General features: G+C 39.3%; 1 protein-coding gene across 4 annotated transcripts in view; it reads right to left on the bottom strand.

Moving 5' to 3' along the window:
* The window catches only part of RNF145 (ring finger protein 145), a 61,986-nt gene that overhangs the window by 37,021 nt on the left and 6,570 nt on the right, over positions 1 to 18,395 (bottom strand). For all 4 annotated transcript variants that reach the window (XM_049874232.1, XM_049874234.1, XM_049874233.1 and 1 more), the window contains exons 2-3: positions 17,652 to 17,857; positions 4,642 to 4,750 (exon numbers count right to left, since the gene is read on the bottom strand). In XM_049874232.1, the coding sequence (XP_049730189.1) occupies positions 4,642 to 4,750; positions 17,652 to 17,835 (293 nt within the window). In that variant the 5' untranslated portion in view covers positions 17,836 to 17,857. The remainder of the gene's footprint in view (positions 1 to 4,641; positions 4,751 to 17,651; positions 17,858 to 18,395) is intronic.

Raw genomic sequence — 18,395 nt, forward strand, 5'->3', positions numbered from 1 at the left:
TTTTCCTTTTAAGAAATGAGAGCTGAGGCAATACAAAGCTGAGGAATACAAAGTAGCGCAAAGAGAATAACTTAAGTGTCCAGTCAAAGAGACACCTGGGACTCATTTCTCAATTTCAAAACTTACTATAAAGCTACAATAATCAAGATAGGGTAGTACTGGCATTAAGCTTAACACAGACCAACAGAATAGAATTGAGAGTCTAGAGATAAACCCTCATTTATGGTCAAGTAATTTCGACAAAGGTGTCAAGACAATTCAGTGAGGAAAGAACAGCTTTTTCAACAAAAGGCGCTGGAACGAGTAGGCATCTATCTTACATACAAAAATTAACTCAATATAGACAAGCAACCTAAATATAAGAGCTAAAACTATAAAAACTCACAGAGGAAAACACAGGCATAAATCTACGTGACCCTGGATTAGGCAATGGTTTCTTCTATATTACACCAAAAACACACATGACAAAAGGAAAAACAGATAAATTCAACTTCATCAAAATTAAAGAACTTTTGTCCCACAAAAGGTACCATCAAAAAAGTGAAAAGACAACTCAAAGAGTGGGAGAAAAATTTTGGAAATCATGTATCTGATACGGAATCTATACCTAGAATATATAAAAAATTCCTACAACTCAATAATAAAAACGCAAACCAACTAAAAAGTAGGCAAAGGATATGAACAGATCCACAGATTTACAAACAGTCAATGACACATGAATAGACGTGAGACACCATTAGCCACCAGAGAAATGTAAATCAATACCACTATGAAATACCACTTCACACCCACTAAGATGGCTATAATCAAAAAGACAGATAACAAGTATTGGCAAGGATATAGAGCAACTGGAACCTGGATGAGGGTTGAAGAAATGTAAAACAGTGCAAGCCCATTTGGAAAACATGCAGTTCAGCAAAATATTAAACATAAAGTTACCATATGATCCAACAATTCCACTCCCAAGTATATACCCAAGAAAAATAAAAACATGTTCACACACAAAAACCTGTACATGAATGTTCACAGCAACATTATTCGTAATAGCTAAAAAGGAGAAATGGCCCAAATGTTCACTGACTGATGAGTGGATAAACAAAATGTGGTATGAACATACAATGGAATATTTAGCCCTGAAAAGAAAGTACATGCTATGACATGAACCTTGAAAACACTGTGCTGAGTGAAAGAGGCCAGACACAGAGGACTATATATTGTACAATCCCATTTATATGAAATATCCAGAATAGGTAAATTGATAGAAAACAGACCAGTGGTTGCTCAGGGCTGGGGCAGGGAGAGCTGGTGGGAAATGGGGAGTGACTGTTGTACGAGATTTCTTTTAGGGGTGATGAAAACATCCTAAAATCGATTGTGGTAATGGTTGTACAACTCTGAATATATGAAAACCACTAACTATATACTTTAAATAGTATCCTAATTATATCTCAATAAAGCTGTTATAAAAAAAACTTGGTTATAAAGCTGCTATGAAGTCTAAACCAGTTTTTTTTTTTTTAACAAAAAGCTTCAACCTCAATATTTTATACATATGCCATGCTCAAAACTGTATCAAATGTGACATGTTATGAATAATTGGAGAACAGTACACCTTTGCTAATCTTTTCTGATTTAACACCATATAGTACAAATTAGGAAACCCTCGTGGCGTAGTGGTTAAGTGCTACAGCTGGTAACCAAGAGGTTGGCAGTTCAAATCCGCCAGGCACTCCTTGGAAACTCTATGGGGCAGTTCTACTCTGTCCTATAGGGTCACTATAAGTCAGAATCGACTCTACAGCAATAGGTTTGGTTTTGGGTTTTTTAAAAACATATATACAGCTATGCCATGGAATACTATGCCATTTAAAAATCGTTTTTTGAAGACTAACCACAAAGGAAAATGCTCACAAAACTCTGCTGCATAGAAAACAAGACATAATGCTAGTGAAAATTAATTCACTGAGCACTTGCTATATATCAGAAATCGTGCTTTACATGCCCTCAGCTTACTGAACCCCCACAATGCCTTAATGGGTACTACCACCATTTTACAGATAATGAAACTGTAGCACCCAAAATTACAGAGCTAATAACTTACTAGCTCTTCTTACTTAGAAACCTGGAATTTGAACCTATCCAATCATCCATCCAAAAAATCTGTGAGTCCCTCTAAGGTGCCCAGGCACTCATTACACACTAAAATGGTGACTCTGCAGAGCCCATACCCTACAACTGTGTTATATCCTACAGACACAATTTTTATTTAAGAATTAATAAAGATGGGAAAGTGCCTCCACCCTGAGCATGAGCTGAGATTCAAGCATTTGGGTAAGGTCTCAGGAACAGACTGTTAAGGGTTTGGGGCTGGAGGTACTGGAATGGAAAGGACATCATGCTGTCTGTCAGTCCTGGCCCCTGGACTCTTGGTCTAAGATCTAGGGAGAGATGTTACAAGCAGAAGCTTGTTTTCAAGAAGGAATCTAAGACACAGAGATACACTTGTGTGACACAAAATCAGAAAGTCACCGCCTCTACTTACGAGTGGAGCACAGCTTGACTTTAACACTTGCGAGGATTAAAAGAAATGCAACACTACTTTAACAGCTCCAGATTCTACAACTCTGACATAAGTGCAAACACCCAGGCCAAGAATCAAATGATAAAGACACCACCTTCCAGGTATCATTCTGATACTTGAGGAAAATCAACCAGGCAGAACAAAAGAGATGAATGTGAAATGACTGAATTTCTGGGAAACACCTTAGGGACTTTCAGAAATAACTCAATGAAATGTTATGGAAGATGGAGCTCCTGCTTCAAGAAGAGGGGCCGAATGCCAGTGACCATTTAGTTATTAGGTATTTGGACCCCTCTGAATTCACTGATGCAGCAAAAACTGGAAGGTATAAAACACTGGAGAAAAGACACTAGCATATTAACAGGTCTATCTCTGGATGATCATTTCAGGTGATTATTACAGCATTAAAGTTTGTATATGCTGTCTACACTGAGCAGTATGATTTTATAATCAGAAAAAAATAAAGGTTTTTAAAAAGTCAACCATCCAGTTCTGCTAATATAAAAATGATACTTCTAAGATTAAATTTCAAGCCTACACAAAAATCTGTTTCAGCCCTCTTATTAGATAATTATATCTCATTATATATGCAAGTTAACAGCCACTCTTCTTGGAACTGGGAGTGTATTTTATGACAGTATATACATTTCAATTAAAAATAATGAAATTTAAGCTTCAAAAGAAATTACATCCCCAAAATTTATTAGATCTCATCACATTTACTGTGTTACTTTGGGTTTGTCTGTATTTTAATATTCTGTTCCAAAACAGCAAGCTCATATCCACTGGCAAAGCGAAGTCTTAAAATTTAGGTCTAGCCTTAGTCTAGGGCAAGCAGACAATACTGATAAACAGTAGTTCTGAGCTATACAATTAACCCCACCAAATAATCTGTATTACTCCTCCACTCTGCATGGTAGCTGACTGAATCTTTTTTTTTTTTAATAATTTTTATTGTGCTTGAAGTAAAAGTTTACAAATCAAATTAGTCTGTCACATATAAGCTTATATACACCTTATTCCATACTCCCACTTACTCTCCCCCTAATGAGTCAGCCCACTCCCTCCTTCCAGTCTCTCCTTTCGTGACGATTTTGCCAGTTTCTAACCCTCTCTACCCTCCTATCTCCCCTCCAGACAAGAGATGCCAACACAGTCTCAAGTGTCCACCTGATACAAGTAGCTCACTCTTCGTCAGCATCTCTCTCCAACCCACTGTCCAGTCCCTTCCACGTCTGATGAGTTGTCTTTGGGAATGGTTCCTGTCCTGGGCCAAGAGAAGGCTTGGGGACCGTGACCGCCGGGATTCTTCTAGTCTCAGTCAGACCATTAAGTCTGGTCTTTTTATGAGAATTTGGGGTCTGCATCCCACTGTTCTCCTGCTCCCACAAGGGTTCTCTGTTGTGCTCCCTGTCAGGGCAGTCATCGGTTGTGCCCGGGCACCAACTAGTTCTTCTGGTCTCAGGATGATTCAAGTCTCTGGTTCATGTGGCCCTTTCTGTCTCTTAGGCTCATAGTTGTCGTGTGACCTTAGTGTTCTTCATTCTCCTTTGATCCAGGTGGGTTGAGACCAATTGATGCATCTTAGATGGCCGCTTGTTAGCATTTAAGACCCCAGACGCCACATTTCAAAGTGGGATGCAGAATGTTTTCATAACAGTATTTTGCCAATTGACTTAGATGACTCTGAATCTTATGCTGACTTCTTATACATAAGCTGACTTTCTAAAATGATGAGTGAAATCCATAATTATCAAAATATTCCTACTGCCTTTTCTTGGGCAATGTGAGGCAGCTCATGGGTATCTTTGTAAACATAACCTTAAGGCCTATTTCATATTAAGCTAGTTTTTAAAAGCAAAACTAAAATTTGAGCATTATCCCAGCTATAAATCCTCTATGATACTATTTCCTTAGAAAACCAGTATTAAAAACTGTTTTAGATACCTACTAAATAAAATTGCCTTAGCTTCTGAATACTGTTCATAATGAAGTATTTTAATCGAAAAGGAAAACTTTAAATTCAGCCATACATGTTAAAAATGGGATCACATTCTTACCTGGAGATTTGATGTCCAGCATAGAGAAGAAGGGCAGTCAAAAAATATAGGTAAAGCTGAACCAGATGCTGCCTGGGCAAGGTTAGCAGCACAACACTTAAGATATAACCTGTAGGAGAAATTGAAAGAGAGAGAAGGAGAAATAAAAATTTGATTCTAATTTAGTTTCCCAATTAATTACACTCTAATAGAGAGAGAAAAAGATGTGGCAATCTGCGTGCGGACCAAATAATCCGAGAAGCTGTACTATATAAGGAAGAACATGGCCTCAGGATTGGAGGAAGACTCATTAATAACCGCAATGTGCAGATGACATAACCTTGCTTGATTACACCTCAACATAAACCAAAAATCCTCACAACTGGACCAATAAGTAACATCATGAAAAACAGAGACAATATTGAAGTTGTAAAGGAATTCATTTTACTTGGATCCACAAGCAACACCCATGGAAGCAGCAGTCAAGAAATCAAACGACGTATTGCACTGGGCAAATCTGCTGCAAAGGACCTCTTTACAGTGTTAAAAAGCAAAGATGTCACTTTCAGGACTAAGGTGCAACTGATCCAGGCCGTGGTATTTTCAATCGCTTTATACACATGGCAAAGGTGGACAATGAATAAAGAAAACCAAAGAAAAACTGATGCATTTGAATTATGGTGTTGGTGAAGAATACTGAATATATACCATGGGCTGCCAGAAGAATGAACAAATCTGTCTTGGAGGAAGTACAGCCAAAATGCTCCTTAGAAGCAAGGATGGAAAGACTTCATCTCACATACTTTGGACATGTTACCAGCAGGTACCACTCCCTGGAGAAGGATATCATGCTAGGTAAAATAAAGGGTCAGCAAAAAAAAGAAGACCCTCAATAAGATGGAGTGACACAGTGGCTGCAATAATGGGTTCAAACATAGCAACGATTGTGAGGACGGCGCAGGACTGGGCAGGGTTTCATTCTGTTGTACATACGGTTGCTATTAGACTCAAAAGCATCTAACAATAACCACCATTTCTGTGGGGTTTACATTAACTTTACCCAAAGAATTTGGCCTTTGTCTTTGGTTTCCAAAGGACAACCTCTAAAATCTTGGAAATTTCCCAGTAACTGAAGTGCCTTGATGACAGGCCTCCAGACTACATCTGATGGTTCATGCTAATGAGGTGACAGGTGGGGGCTGGCTGGGCTAGAAAGACTACAAGTTGCATGACTACCAGCTGACCTGGGGTGGGGGGTGGTGGGAAGAGCATGGTTCAATAAACCATGATTACATAATGAGGCCCCCAAAAGACTCTGAATATGGAAGCTCCATGGACTTCCTAGTTTGTGTTAGATACTGATACACATGGGAGGGCAGCATGTCTCTTTTTGGGGACAAGAAAAAACTGCATGTGGAATTCTCTCAAGACTTTGCCCTAATGCTCTTCATTTGTATCCTTTTTCCTACAATAAAACTATAATCAGAGTAGAACACTTCCCATCAGTTCTGAATCCTTCTGATGAATCACCAAATTCAAAAGAGTAGTGGAAGTCAGCAGGTCAGAAGTGAGTGAGGCTACAGACCCATGAGCTTACAGCTGGTGTCCTAAGGAAGTAGTGGGAAAACCCAGAATCTGTAGCCAGCAGGTCAGGGGTGAAGATATCATGGGAACTCCCAAGCTTGTGGCTGGTGTCTGAGTTCTTCGGCAGACTTGGCACTTACAAGGACTGTATCCTTTAACTTGTGGTATCTGACCTAGCTCTACGCAGAATCAGAGGAAGAAGTGCTGTGCGTGGAGCTGGTGTCAGAAAAGTGAGGATTTCATGTTTTCCACATAACAATTTTCCTTCCCAGGACATCGTGTTCTTTCCCTTCTCCTGCACATCTCATGTAAAACCAGTTGTCAAATCCTCAATTTATCATATTCTTTTCATTCATTTTTTTCAATCATCCGTGATGATGATTCTAGACTGGGCAACGTTTTGTTCTGCTATATATACGTGAGATTGCTACTGACTCGACAGTGCCTAGCGAAAACAGTTTCAAATATCCAGTCATTCAACAAACATTAAGTGTAAAGTATGAGCCATATGAAAGATACATCAAAGTGAACAAATCACAGTCTAATGAAAAGATAAACATAGAGAAAAGTAATTACGATACAATACTGGTGACAGAATAAATGAACATTAGAAGTTTATGGTTGTACAAATTAGTAACTAAGTTTGACCTGGCTCTCAAAGGGCAGCTGAGTTTTTAACAGAACAAGAACAAGGGAGAAATATTCCAAGAAAAGAGAAACTGCTGTTGTTAGGTGTCGAGTCAACTCTGACTCACAGCGACCCTATGTACAACAGAACGAAACTCTGCCCTGTCCTGCGCCATCCTCACAATTGTCATTATGCTTGAAACCATTGTTGCAGCGATTGTCAATCTATCTCCTTGAGGGTCTTCCTCTTTTTCACTACTTCACTTTACCAAGCATGATGCCCTTCTCCAGGGACTGGTCCCTCCCAGTAACATGTTCAAATTATGTGAGATATAGTCTTGCCATCTTTCCTTCTAAAAAGCATTCTGGCTGTACTTCTTTCAGGACAGATTTGTTCGTTCTTTTGGCAGTCTGTAGTATATTCAATATTTTTAACCAACACCATAATTCAAAGGCATCAATTCTTCTTTGTTCTTCCTCATTCACTGTTCAGCATACACATGAAGAAGTGATTGAAAATATTATGGCTTGGGTCAGGTGCACCTTATTCTTCAGAGTGATACCTCTGCTTTTCAACACTTTAAAGAGGTCTTTTTGCAGCAGATTTGCCCAGTGCAATCTACCATTTGATTTCCTGACTACTGCTTTCATGGGCATTGATTGTGGATCCAAATAAGATGAAATCCTTGACAACTTCAATCTCTTCTCCGTTTACCATGAAGTTGCTTATTGTGAGAATTTTTGTTTTATGTTGAGGTGCAATCCATACTGAAGGCTGTGCTCTTTGATCTTCATCAGTGTTTCAAATCCACTCGACTTTCACCAAACAAGCATGTGTCATCCGCATATCACAGGTTGTTAATAAGTCTTCCTCCAATCCTGATGCTGTATCCTTCTTCATATAGTCCAACTTCTTGGAGTATTAGCTCAACATACAAACTAAGTATGGTGAAAGGATACAACCTTGACGCACACCTTTCCTGACTTTAAACCATGCAGTATCCCCTGTTCAAATGACAGCCTTCTGATCTATATATAGGTTCCTCATGAGCACAATTGTTGTAGAATTCCCATTCTTCACAATGTTATCTATAATTTGTTATGATCCACAGAGTCAAATAGTTAATAAAATACATGTAAGCATCTTCCTTGTATTCTCTGCTATTAGCCAAGATCCATGTGACACCAGCAATGATAACCCTCATTCCACATCCTCTTCTGAATCCAGCTTGAATTGCTGGCAGTTCCTTCTCAGTGTACTGCTGCAACCCTTTTTGAATTATCTTCAAAAAAATTTTACTCGTGTATGATATTAATAATACTGTTAAATAATTTCTGCATTCTACTGGACCACCTTTCTTGGGAATAGGCACAAATATGGATCTCTTCCAGATGGCTGGCCAGGTAGTTGTCTTCCAAATTTCTTAGCATAGACAAGTGCGCATCTCCAATGCTGAATCTGTTTGTTGGAACATCTCAATTGGTATTCTGCCAATTCCTGAAGCCTTGTTTTTCAACAATGCCTTCAGTGCACAGCTGGGGCTACTTCCTTCAGTACCATGGGTTCTTGATCATATGCTACTTCCTGAAACGGCTGAATGTCAACCAATTCTTTTTGGTACAGTGACTCTGTGTACTCCTCCTTCCATATTCTTTTGATGTTCCTGCGTCTTTCAGTATTTTCCCATAGAACCCTTCAATATGGCAACATACGGCTTAAATTTTTTCTTCAGTTCTTTCAGCTTGAGAAATGCCCAGTGCATTCTTCTGTTCTGGTTCCGACTCCAGGTCTTTCCTCATTTCATTATAACACTTTATCTTCTAAAGTCACCCTTTGAAATTTTTTGTTCAGCTCTTTTACTTCATCGTTACTTCTATTCACTTTTGCTACTCTCCATTCAAAGTCAAGTTGCAAAGTCTCTTCTGACATTCAATTTGATCTTTTCTTCTTTCCTGTCTTGTTAATGACCTCTTGCTTTCTTCACATATGATATCATTGATATCATTCCCAACTCAGGTGGTTTTTGGTCATTAGTGTTCAATGCATCAATCTGTTCTTGAGATAGTCTCTAAATTCAGGTGGGATATACTCAAAGTGGAAACCCCAGTAGTGTAGTGGTTAGGTGCTATGGCTGCTAACTAAGAGGTCGGCAGTTTGAATCCACCAGGTACTCCTTGGAAACTCCATTTCATTTTTAACAACTTCCAATTTTTCTAGATTCATACTTCGTACACACCATGTTCTGATTATTAATGTATGTTTACAGGTGTTTCTTCTCATTTTGAGTTGTGCCACATCAGCGAATGAAGGTCCTGAAAGCTTAACTCCATCCATGTCATTAAGGTTGACAACCCTGGTGGTGCACTGGTTAAGAGTTCAGCTGCTAACCAAAAGATCGGCAGTTCAAATCCATCAGGTGCTCCTCAGAAACCCTGTGGTGCAGTTCTACTCTGTCCCATAGGGTTGCTATGAGTCAGAATCAACTCGACGGCAAAGGGTGTCTTTTTGGTTCTACCCTGAGGCAAGTCTTCCTCAGTTGTATTTTGAGTGCCTCATCTGCGACATTGCATCAGATGGTGTTTCACTGCTATTCATAAAGTTTTCACCAGCCAATTTTTTCAGAAGTAGACCACCAGGTCCTTCTTCCTAGTCTGTCTTAGTTTGGAGGCTCCACTGAAACCTGTCCACCATGGGTAACCCTGCTGGTATCTGAATTACCAGTGGCATAGCTTCCAGCATCACAGCAACACATATGCCACCGCAGTATGACAAACTGACAGATGAGTGGTGAGAAAAAAGAAGAGAAAGTACAAAATCCATAAAAGCACAAAAGGACATTTTCAGGGGCCAATAAATTCTGCAGTCTAATCTAGAATTTGGTGTAACACAGATAGTATCGGGAGATGATGCCGATCAAGCTAGTGGCTAAAGCTTCAACAGAAACCCTTATAAACAATAGTAAAGAGTTCAGACTTTATTCCCAGGGCTAGCGTTCTCAAATTCTTCAGACACCCATTTAGGGAGGTGAAAAGCAAGCAAACAAAAACAATTAAAAAGGAAAAAAACCTATGCCTCACCCATACCACCATTTTTATATTCCAGTGGCAAAATATTTCTGGTAACAATCAAGTATATTATACAGGAAGTTGGGGTTTTTTTAAATAATATTTTATTGTGTTTTTGATAAAAGTTTACACAGCAGTTTAGGTTCCCATTAAAGAATTTCTACACAAGTTGTTTGGTGACCATTGGCTACATTCTTTACAATGCATGAATCTTCTTGTTATTTTCATTCAGGTTGTTCTGTTTTCATTAATATAGTTTGAGAAACCCTAATTTAAAATATTAAGTACATGAGTCTGTGAAGAAATGCTCCATCTTCTCTCCAGAATTACTTCCTTGTTGCCGGCAATGTGAATGGCGTTCTTAAAGCTGCATTGTCTGTTGGCTTTCCCAGGTTCCTGTGGCTCCTTCCCCATTTTCCCTCATGGGCGTTTCCCCCAGGACATCTCTTGCAGGGCTGATCTCCTCTTGGTGTCTGCTTCTCAGAGTACCTCCCTTATACTCTCAGTATTTCCAAAATCTAGGAGATGTTGGTGGTTCAGTGCTAGAATTCTTGCCTTCCATTTGGGAGCCCCGGGTTCAGTTCTGGGACTAGCACCACCGGCCCCCAATAAACAGGCATCTGGCAGGAAGAGGGCTGCGATAGGGTTGATTGCCTTTTTTTTTTTAATTCATGTGGCAGAACTCCGTCTGTGGCCAACTTACGTACAGCATGCTAGGATGTACAGTGGTATCTTTCGCACTCAAGGTGAGGTGCACTGTTGAAAGCTGCTTGCCCTTATTGATAGGTGAAGTAGAGGTAAACCTGAGGGTGTTTGACTTTTCCTCCCCCACTGTTTTTTTTAAATAATTTTTATTGTTCTTTAAGTGAAAGTTTAAAAATCAAGTCAGTCTCTCACACAAAAACCTATATACACTCCCAATTACTCTCCCCCTAACGAGACAGCCCACTCTCTCCCTCTACTCTCTCTTTTCGCATCCATTTTGCCAGCTTCTAACCCCCTCCACCCTATCTCATTTCCCCTGCAGGCAGGAGATGCCAACATTGTCTCAAGTGTCCACCTGACCAAGAAGCTCACTCCTCACCAGCATCCCTCTCCAACCCATTTCCAGTCCAATTCATGTCTGAAGAGTTGGCTTCAGGAATGGTTCCTGTCCTGGGCCAAGAGAAGGTCTGGGGGCCATGACCACCAGGGTCCTTCCAGTCTCAGTCAGACCATTAAGTCTGGTCTTATGAGAATTTGGGGTCTGCATCCCACTGGTCTCCTGCTCCCTCAGGGGTTCTCTGTTGTGTTCCCTGTCAGGGCAGTCATCGGTTGCAGCTGGGCACCATCTAGTTCTTCTGGTCTCAGGATGATATAGTCTGTGGTTCATTTGGCCTTTTCTGTCTCTTGGGCTCGTAATCGCCTTGTGTCCTTGGTGTTCTTCATTCTCCTTTGATCCAGGTGGGTTGAGACCAATTGATGCATCTTAGATGGCTGCTTGCTAGTGTTTAGGACCCCAGACGCCACTCTTCAAAGTGGGATGCAGAATGCTTTCTTAATAGATTTTATTATGCCAATTGACTTAGATGTCCCCTGAAACCATGGTCCCCAGACCTCTGCCCCTGCTATGCTGGCCTTCGAAGCATTCAGTTTATTCGGGAAACTTCTTTGCTTTTGGTTTAGTCCAATTGTGCTGACGTCCCCTGTATTGTGTGCTGTCTTTCCCTTCACCTAAAGTAGTTCTTACTTACTATCTAATTAGTGAATGCCGCTTTCCCACCCTCCCTCCCCCCCTCCTCTCGTAACCACGAAAGAATGTTTTCTTCTCAGTTTAAGCTATCTCCCACGTTCTTATAATAGTGGTCTTATACAATATTTGTCCTTCTGCAACTGACTAATTTCACTCAGCATAATGCCTTCCAGGTTCCTCCATGTTATGAAATGTTTCACAGATTCCTCACTGTTCTTTATCGATGTATGCCATTGTGTGAATATGCCATAATTTATTTATCCATTCATCGGTTGATGGGCACCTTGGTTGCTTCCATCTTTTTGCTATTGTAAACAGAGCTGCAATAAACATGGGTGTGCATGTATCTGTTTGTGTAAAGGCTCTTATTTCTCTAGGATATATTCCAAGGAGTGGGATTGCTGGATCGTATGGTAGTTCTATTTCTAACTTTTTAAGGACGTGCCAAATCGATTTCCAAAGTGGTTGTACCATTTTACATAAGAAGTTTTTTTTTTTTGAAGAATTATGAATACTTAGGAGCCCTGAGTAAACCCTGGTGGTGTAGTGGTTAGGAACTATGGCTGCTAACCAAAAGTTCAGCAGCTCAAATCTACCAGGTGCTCCTTGGGAACCCTATGGGGCAATTCTACTATGTCCTATATAGTCACTATGAGTCAGTATCAACTCAACAGCAATAGGTTTTGTTTTGGGTTTTTTAGGAGCCCTGATGGTGCAGTGGTTAAGAGCCTAATGGTTCTAATCCACCAACCGCTCCTTGGAAACCCTACGGGGCAGTTCTACTATGTCCTATAGGGTCACTATGAGTCAGAACTGACTCTACAACAATGGGTTTTGGTTTTATGAATACTTATGCTAAAATACAAGTAGTATGAATGTAATCATTTGAACTACAATGTATATATAATAATTACAGGAAAAATACAAAATCAAAAATGCTACTGATGCAAATATGCATCACTATTCATGCTACGGAGCCCTGGTGGGCTACTGGAATCCACCAGCCACTCCTTGGAAACCGTATGGGACGGTTCTACTCTGTCAAATAGGGTTGCTATGAGTTGGAATCTACTCGAAGGCAATGGGTTTGGTTTTTATTCACACTACAGGATTAACCAAACAACCACAACAAGCTAAGTTGGTAACAAGGAAGCTAACTTGAAAGCAATTTATAATTAAAGGGCAAGACCAGCAGCATTTAAAAATGATGACCTGCTTTAAAAAATAAGATTAACATTCCCACAAAATACAGGAATTTCTCCTGTAATAGTAACTTCTGCTATTTAAAGGTTATTGTAGTAATGGGAAAAAACTGAGAGCCTGGATTTAAGCAAGAGCTTTGGGTATGGCGTTGGCTGGGTCAGCTGCAAGATGATGTTGTTAGGTGCCGTTGAGCTGGTTCTGACTCACAGTGACCCTACGTACAATAGAATGAAACACTGCCTGGTCCTGTGCCATCCTCACAATTGTTATGTTTAAACCCATTGTTGCAGCCACTCTGTCAATCCATCCCACTGAGGGTCTTCCTCTTTCTCGCTGACCCTCTACTTCACCAAGTATGATGTCCTTCTCCAGGGACTGATCCCTCCTGACAACATGTCCAAAGTATGTGAGAAGCTACTGGTCTTGCAAAATTCTATCATGCAATCTCCAGCATTGTTTCTATCGCCAAGGCCATATTTTCCATCAACCGATCCTTCTTTGTTTTCAACTTTTGCAATCTGATCTCCAGTAGTTATCAGTGCATACTGATTGCATGTTTGATCAATTTCAGACTGCAGAAGTTGGCAAAAATCTTCAATTTCTTCATCTTTGGCCTTATTGGTTGGTGCATAAATCTAAATAAGTCCTATTAACTGGTCTTCCCTGTAGGCAAATGGATATTATCCTGTCACTGACAGCACTGTACTTCAGGATAGAAGCTATAAGACACGTATTTAAAAAGGTCTTAGTGGTGATCTGTGGCTGAGTGGTTAAGAACAAGGAAATGAAGATGGTTCTGACGTTTCTAGCTTGGGTAACCAAGAGGCTAGCTTTGTTATCAAATAAGATAGTAAACACAGGAGGAGGAAGAGGAGGTTTGAGGTGAGGTAAAGGTAATGAGTTCATTGACTGATATAGAGTGAAGTGTCTACAGGATATTCAGGTGGAGAGAATGCACAGGCAATTAGAAATTCACTCAGTATCAGGCACTAGTTAAGTGCTGGGATATGGAGATAGCAGATAATCCCCTTGCTAGGCTAAAGGAGATAGTAGGCAGTCTTCTTCCTACATTAAAGGAGATAGTAAATAATCCTCTCCTACCTTAAAGCAGATAGCAGACAACCCCCTTCCTACCTTAAAGGAACTCACAATCCAGTTGGAATGACAAATAAGTGCATGGACCCTTAGAACACAGCATATGAAGCTCTTCGGTGGAGGTGCCACAGGATCAGAGAAGAGCAACACTAACTGTAGACTGAGATGATCGAGAAACCAGTGGAGAGTAAAGCTTGAGATCTTCAGCCAAATCTGTGTGAAACCATCCAAATAACAAAACTAAACACAAATTCTGGATGATACTGACACTTAAGAAGAGGTCTAAAGAAAAGTCAGTAGAAGAGTCAGAAGGAATGATCCACGAGTTAGAATAATCAGGAAAGAAATGCTTTCAAGAAAAGGAAGTGGTCAATAGCTTCATAAACATGGAAAGGTCCACAAAATGAGGACTAAAATGAGGCTTCAGTTTTACATTATAGGTCATTAGTGATTTCTGTGGGCACGGCTGCAACAGAAATGACGCTTTACCACCTAGTTTTGGCTCTCATTACCTCCTGCCTAAAATCCTAACCGGTCTTCTTACCTCCAGATATTGCGTTGTTGTTAATTGCTGTCGAGTCAATTACCAACTCGTGGCAACTCCATGTTCGCAGAGCAGAACTGCTCTCTGTAGGGTTTTCAAGGCTGTGACCTTTCTGAAGCAGACTGTCAGGCCTGTCTTCTGAGATGGTTCTGGGTGGGGTCAAACCTCCAACCTTTTGGCTAGTAGTTGAGTACTTAACCGTCTGCATCACCCAGAGATTCCTCCAGCTATTGTGTAGTGCCTTTCAACCTAGAGGGTTGATCCTCCACCACTATAGACAATATTTTATTGTGATGCATAAGATTTTCATTGGTTAATTTTTAGAAGGAGACTGCCAGGCCTTTTTCTCCTTAGTCTGTCTTAGTCTGAAAGCTCTATTTGACATGTGTTCACCATTGGTGATCCTGTTGGTATTTGAAATACCAGTAGCATAGCTTCTAGTATCAGCAACACGCAAGCCACCACAGCATGACAAACTGACAGATGTGGATGGTGGCTTACCAAATATATATATATTTTAACCCAGCAATTTCACTTCTAGTAATTTATCCGAGGGCTGTATTGCATGTGTTGAAATTATGGCTATATAAAGTTATTCAGTTCAACACTGTATGAAACAGCGGAAATGTCCACCAATAGGGTAACATAAATTATGATCTATCCATACACGGATACCACAGAGCCGTAAAACAAAGGGCCGGGGGGGGGGGGGGGGGCGGGGAATCAGCCTGCAACATTTCATCAGAATCTTAAGATCTGGCAGAACAGAAAGTGTCAAGTGTCAATATGAAGGAAAAAAGAAGAGTATGAAGCTTTATTTCATGAAAAAAGCTTTATTTCATCTAAGAACAGTAGTTATATAACTCCACAACATATTAAAAGTTAAAACAACCATAAACCAAGGTACAGTAGGACAATGTATATTATGCTATCATCTGTATAAAAAAATAGACAAAATATATATTTATATTTGCTTAGACATAAACATAGGAGCCCTGGTGGCCCAGTGGTTAAGCATTCGGCTGCTAACCAAAAGGTCGGCAGTTTCAATCTACCAGCTGCTCCTTGGAAACCCGATGAGGCAGTGCTATTCTGTCCTATTGGGTTGCTATGAGTTGGAATCAACTCGACGGCAATGGGCTTTTTTTTTAAAAAAGACATAAATATAAATATCTCTGAAATTATGCACAATAACAATAATTACTTGTTGGGGCTGGGGATGAGAACTTAGCGGATGGAGAACAGAGACGGGAGGGAGTATTTTTCAATGCATATCTTTTTATGCTTCTTAGCTTTTGAATAAAAATGCATTACCTATTTTAAAAATTAAGATTTTTTAAAAATATGTAAGGGTACATTCTGTAATTCTACTCTACCACAAACTATAATAAATATATTTTAAAAGGCTCAGTTGAGTTCCTAAAGTTATAAACCAGAGTATGAATTTCAACTGTACTAGAACCCATTCAATTCCTAAAATTAATATTTCCAGTTATTATTGGGCAGCTATTATTATAATAAATATTTAACTCGACTGAGAAGTAATATATGATAAGTACATTTTTTAAACCACAGTGGGAATTACTTTGCTGATTAAGCTAAAAATCTAAGCCAAGTACCCAACTGTTCTTCTACAACAAACTGGAATTATTTTCCATAAGCTGGCTAACATACAAAGTCTTTAATAAAGGGTTGAGAATTAATAGCATTTTACAGGATAAAGGAACCTTCTCATTTCAGACCTTCCTAAGGTAGTGCCATGTAACAGAGATGAGTTTACTGAATCCAGGTGTTCTGCTTCTAGTGCACTGCTTTTTCTACTATTTTATCATGCTTCTCCTCACAATGGCTTACCTAGTAAGGGGTTCTCAGGGCTAAATTTTGGAACCCAGAAAGTCCTTCTATAGAGAAAAATAAATCTTAAAAAATACAAGATAACCCTTTAGGAGTTTATAAGATACACTTGCTGATGGAAAATTCTAGTAATAAAAGTGCCTAGAGGAATACATTCAAACTGTTATCATTATAATACAACATTCAAACCATACCTTAAGTCATACAGTATCACTGATAACTAAAAATACATCGTTACTGTCAATACATATAAACTAAAACAGTGGAGTTCAAGTAGAATCCTTGCCTTTCATGATGGAGACCTGGGTTCAATTACCAGCCAGTGTACCTCAAGTGTTGCCCTCACTTGTCTGTCAGTGGAGGCTTGTGTGGTGTTGTGATGCTGAACAAGTGTCAGCGGAGTTTCTAGAGTAAAACAGACTAAGAAGACTTGGCAATCTACTTCCCAAAATCAGCCAATGAAAACCCTATGGATCACAACAATCCGGTTGTCATGAATGGGTGGCCACCTCAACAGCAGCTAACAACAACAATCCTCATTACAACAATAAATTAAGGAGCATGACTTTTATTCTAAATGAATTTTATCTGTTTCATGCCTGTATTTCTTGACTGTGATTTCTCTAATCTCTCATTACTACTTTTACCATAACCTCAAAGCATCTCAATTACCGTCCCAGGAGTATTGTTTTTATGAATGAAAATATTATAGTATCACCTCCTACCTTTCATTTAACTGAAATGCATGTTTTATATTCAACTGATATGAACATTTTAGGTTGTCTTCTTGTTTTGTACCCCTGAGTTAATTCCAACTCATCGTGACCCTATGACAGAGTAGAACTACCCCTCGGGGTTTTCGAGACTATAATCTTTACAGGAACATATTGCCAACTGGCGGGTTCAAACTGCTGACCTTCCAATTAGCAGCCAAACTGCTTAACCACTGCACCACCAGGGCCCCTCAGTTTGTCTTAGAGAATAGTAAAAAAGAAATATTCAATTTTAAAAAGGAAAAGCCAAAATTAGAACAGACCAAATGCCTGGGAAAGTATTTCTCATTATTTACATTTCATCGTATTAAAATCTAAAATGTTTTCTTCTCCCTTCCAGTTTTATATAAAATAAATCCAACACTGCCTGCTTTCCTTAATAATTAACTCATATGCAATAAGACAAAGACTCAAAATAAGATTCAGAAACATTCATCAATGACTGTAACACTGTCATCTCAGTGTGACAGAACCTCATTTTACTCAAATTCAAAAATACAAATAAAATCAGAGTGCTCACTGTAAGATTAGAAAACATGATATGGACACTTACCTACGTAATGCATATTAAGAGCCAAATACTTATACTGGAAAAGAGGGTTGTTACTGAGGCTACTTCTTTGGATCTGCTGGAAAAAGGAGCTGACATCCCATCTGTACAGGACATCCAGGAGCATGATGCTTGGGACCCTCAGGGCCACATTTAACACTGCCTCCAGTTTCTCCTTTGCAGCCATGTTTTTTTCCCTTGGAACAGACCTAAAATTCAGTAGACACGATATATAAAAATAAGTCAACACAACTAGCTCTTAGACATCCTTTTATAACTGTAATGGAGTACCACATACTGAACAATAACTACATCAGAATGTATTAAACTTGTTAGTCACATCTACTCCCTTTAGATATTTATAAAATACGCTTTTTACAGTGTTTTTCACATTGACACTTTCAAGTCTACCAAATTTTATGATTCTGATTAAATGTCCAGGCCACAAAGCTTATTTTTTAAAAGCTCATTAACTCCAAATCTAGGTACTTAGCAACAAAGCACCAGCATACTTATAACTTGCCCAATTAACTTGAAAAGTTCACTCCTATAAAATCATTTGAGATTTACAAAGCTCTTTAAAAGGGCAAATTTTTAAATATTTGCCATATGAAAAAGCCCAACCTATTTAATAAAAATTTGATAATTACACATTTAGTCTGCAGCATTTTTTTTTATCTCATAGTCTAGCCTTTTCCTTACTCACCTACAACCAAATCTGAAGTGGTGAATTTACAATCAACAGAA

The sequence above is a fragment of the Elephas maximus genome, chromosome 2 (genome assembly GCF_024166365.1).
Source record: "Elephas maximus indicus isolate mEleMax1 chromosome 2, mEleMax1 primary haplotype, whole genome shotgun sequence".
Taxonomy (NCBI): Eukaryota; Metazoa; Chordata; class Mammalia; order Proboscidea; family Elephantidae; genus Elephas; species Elephas maximus.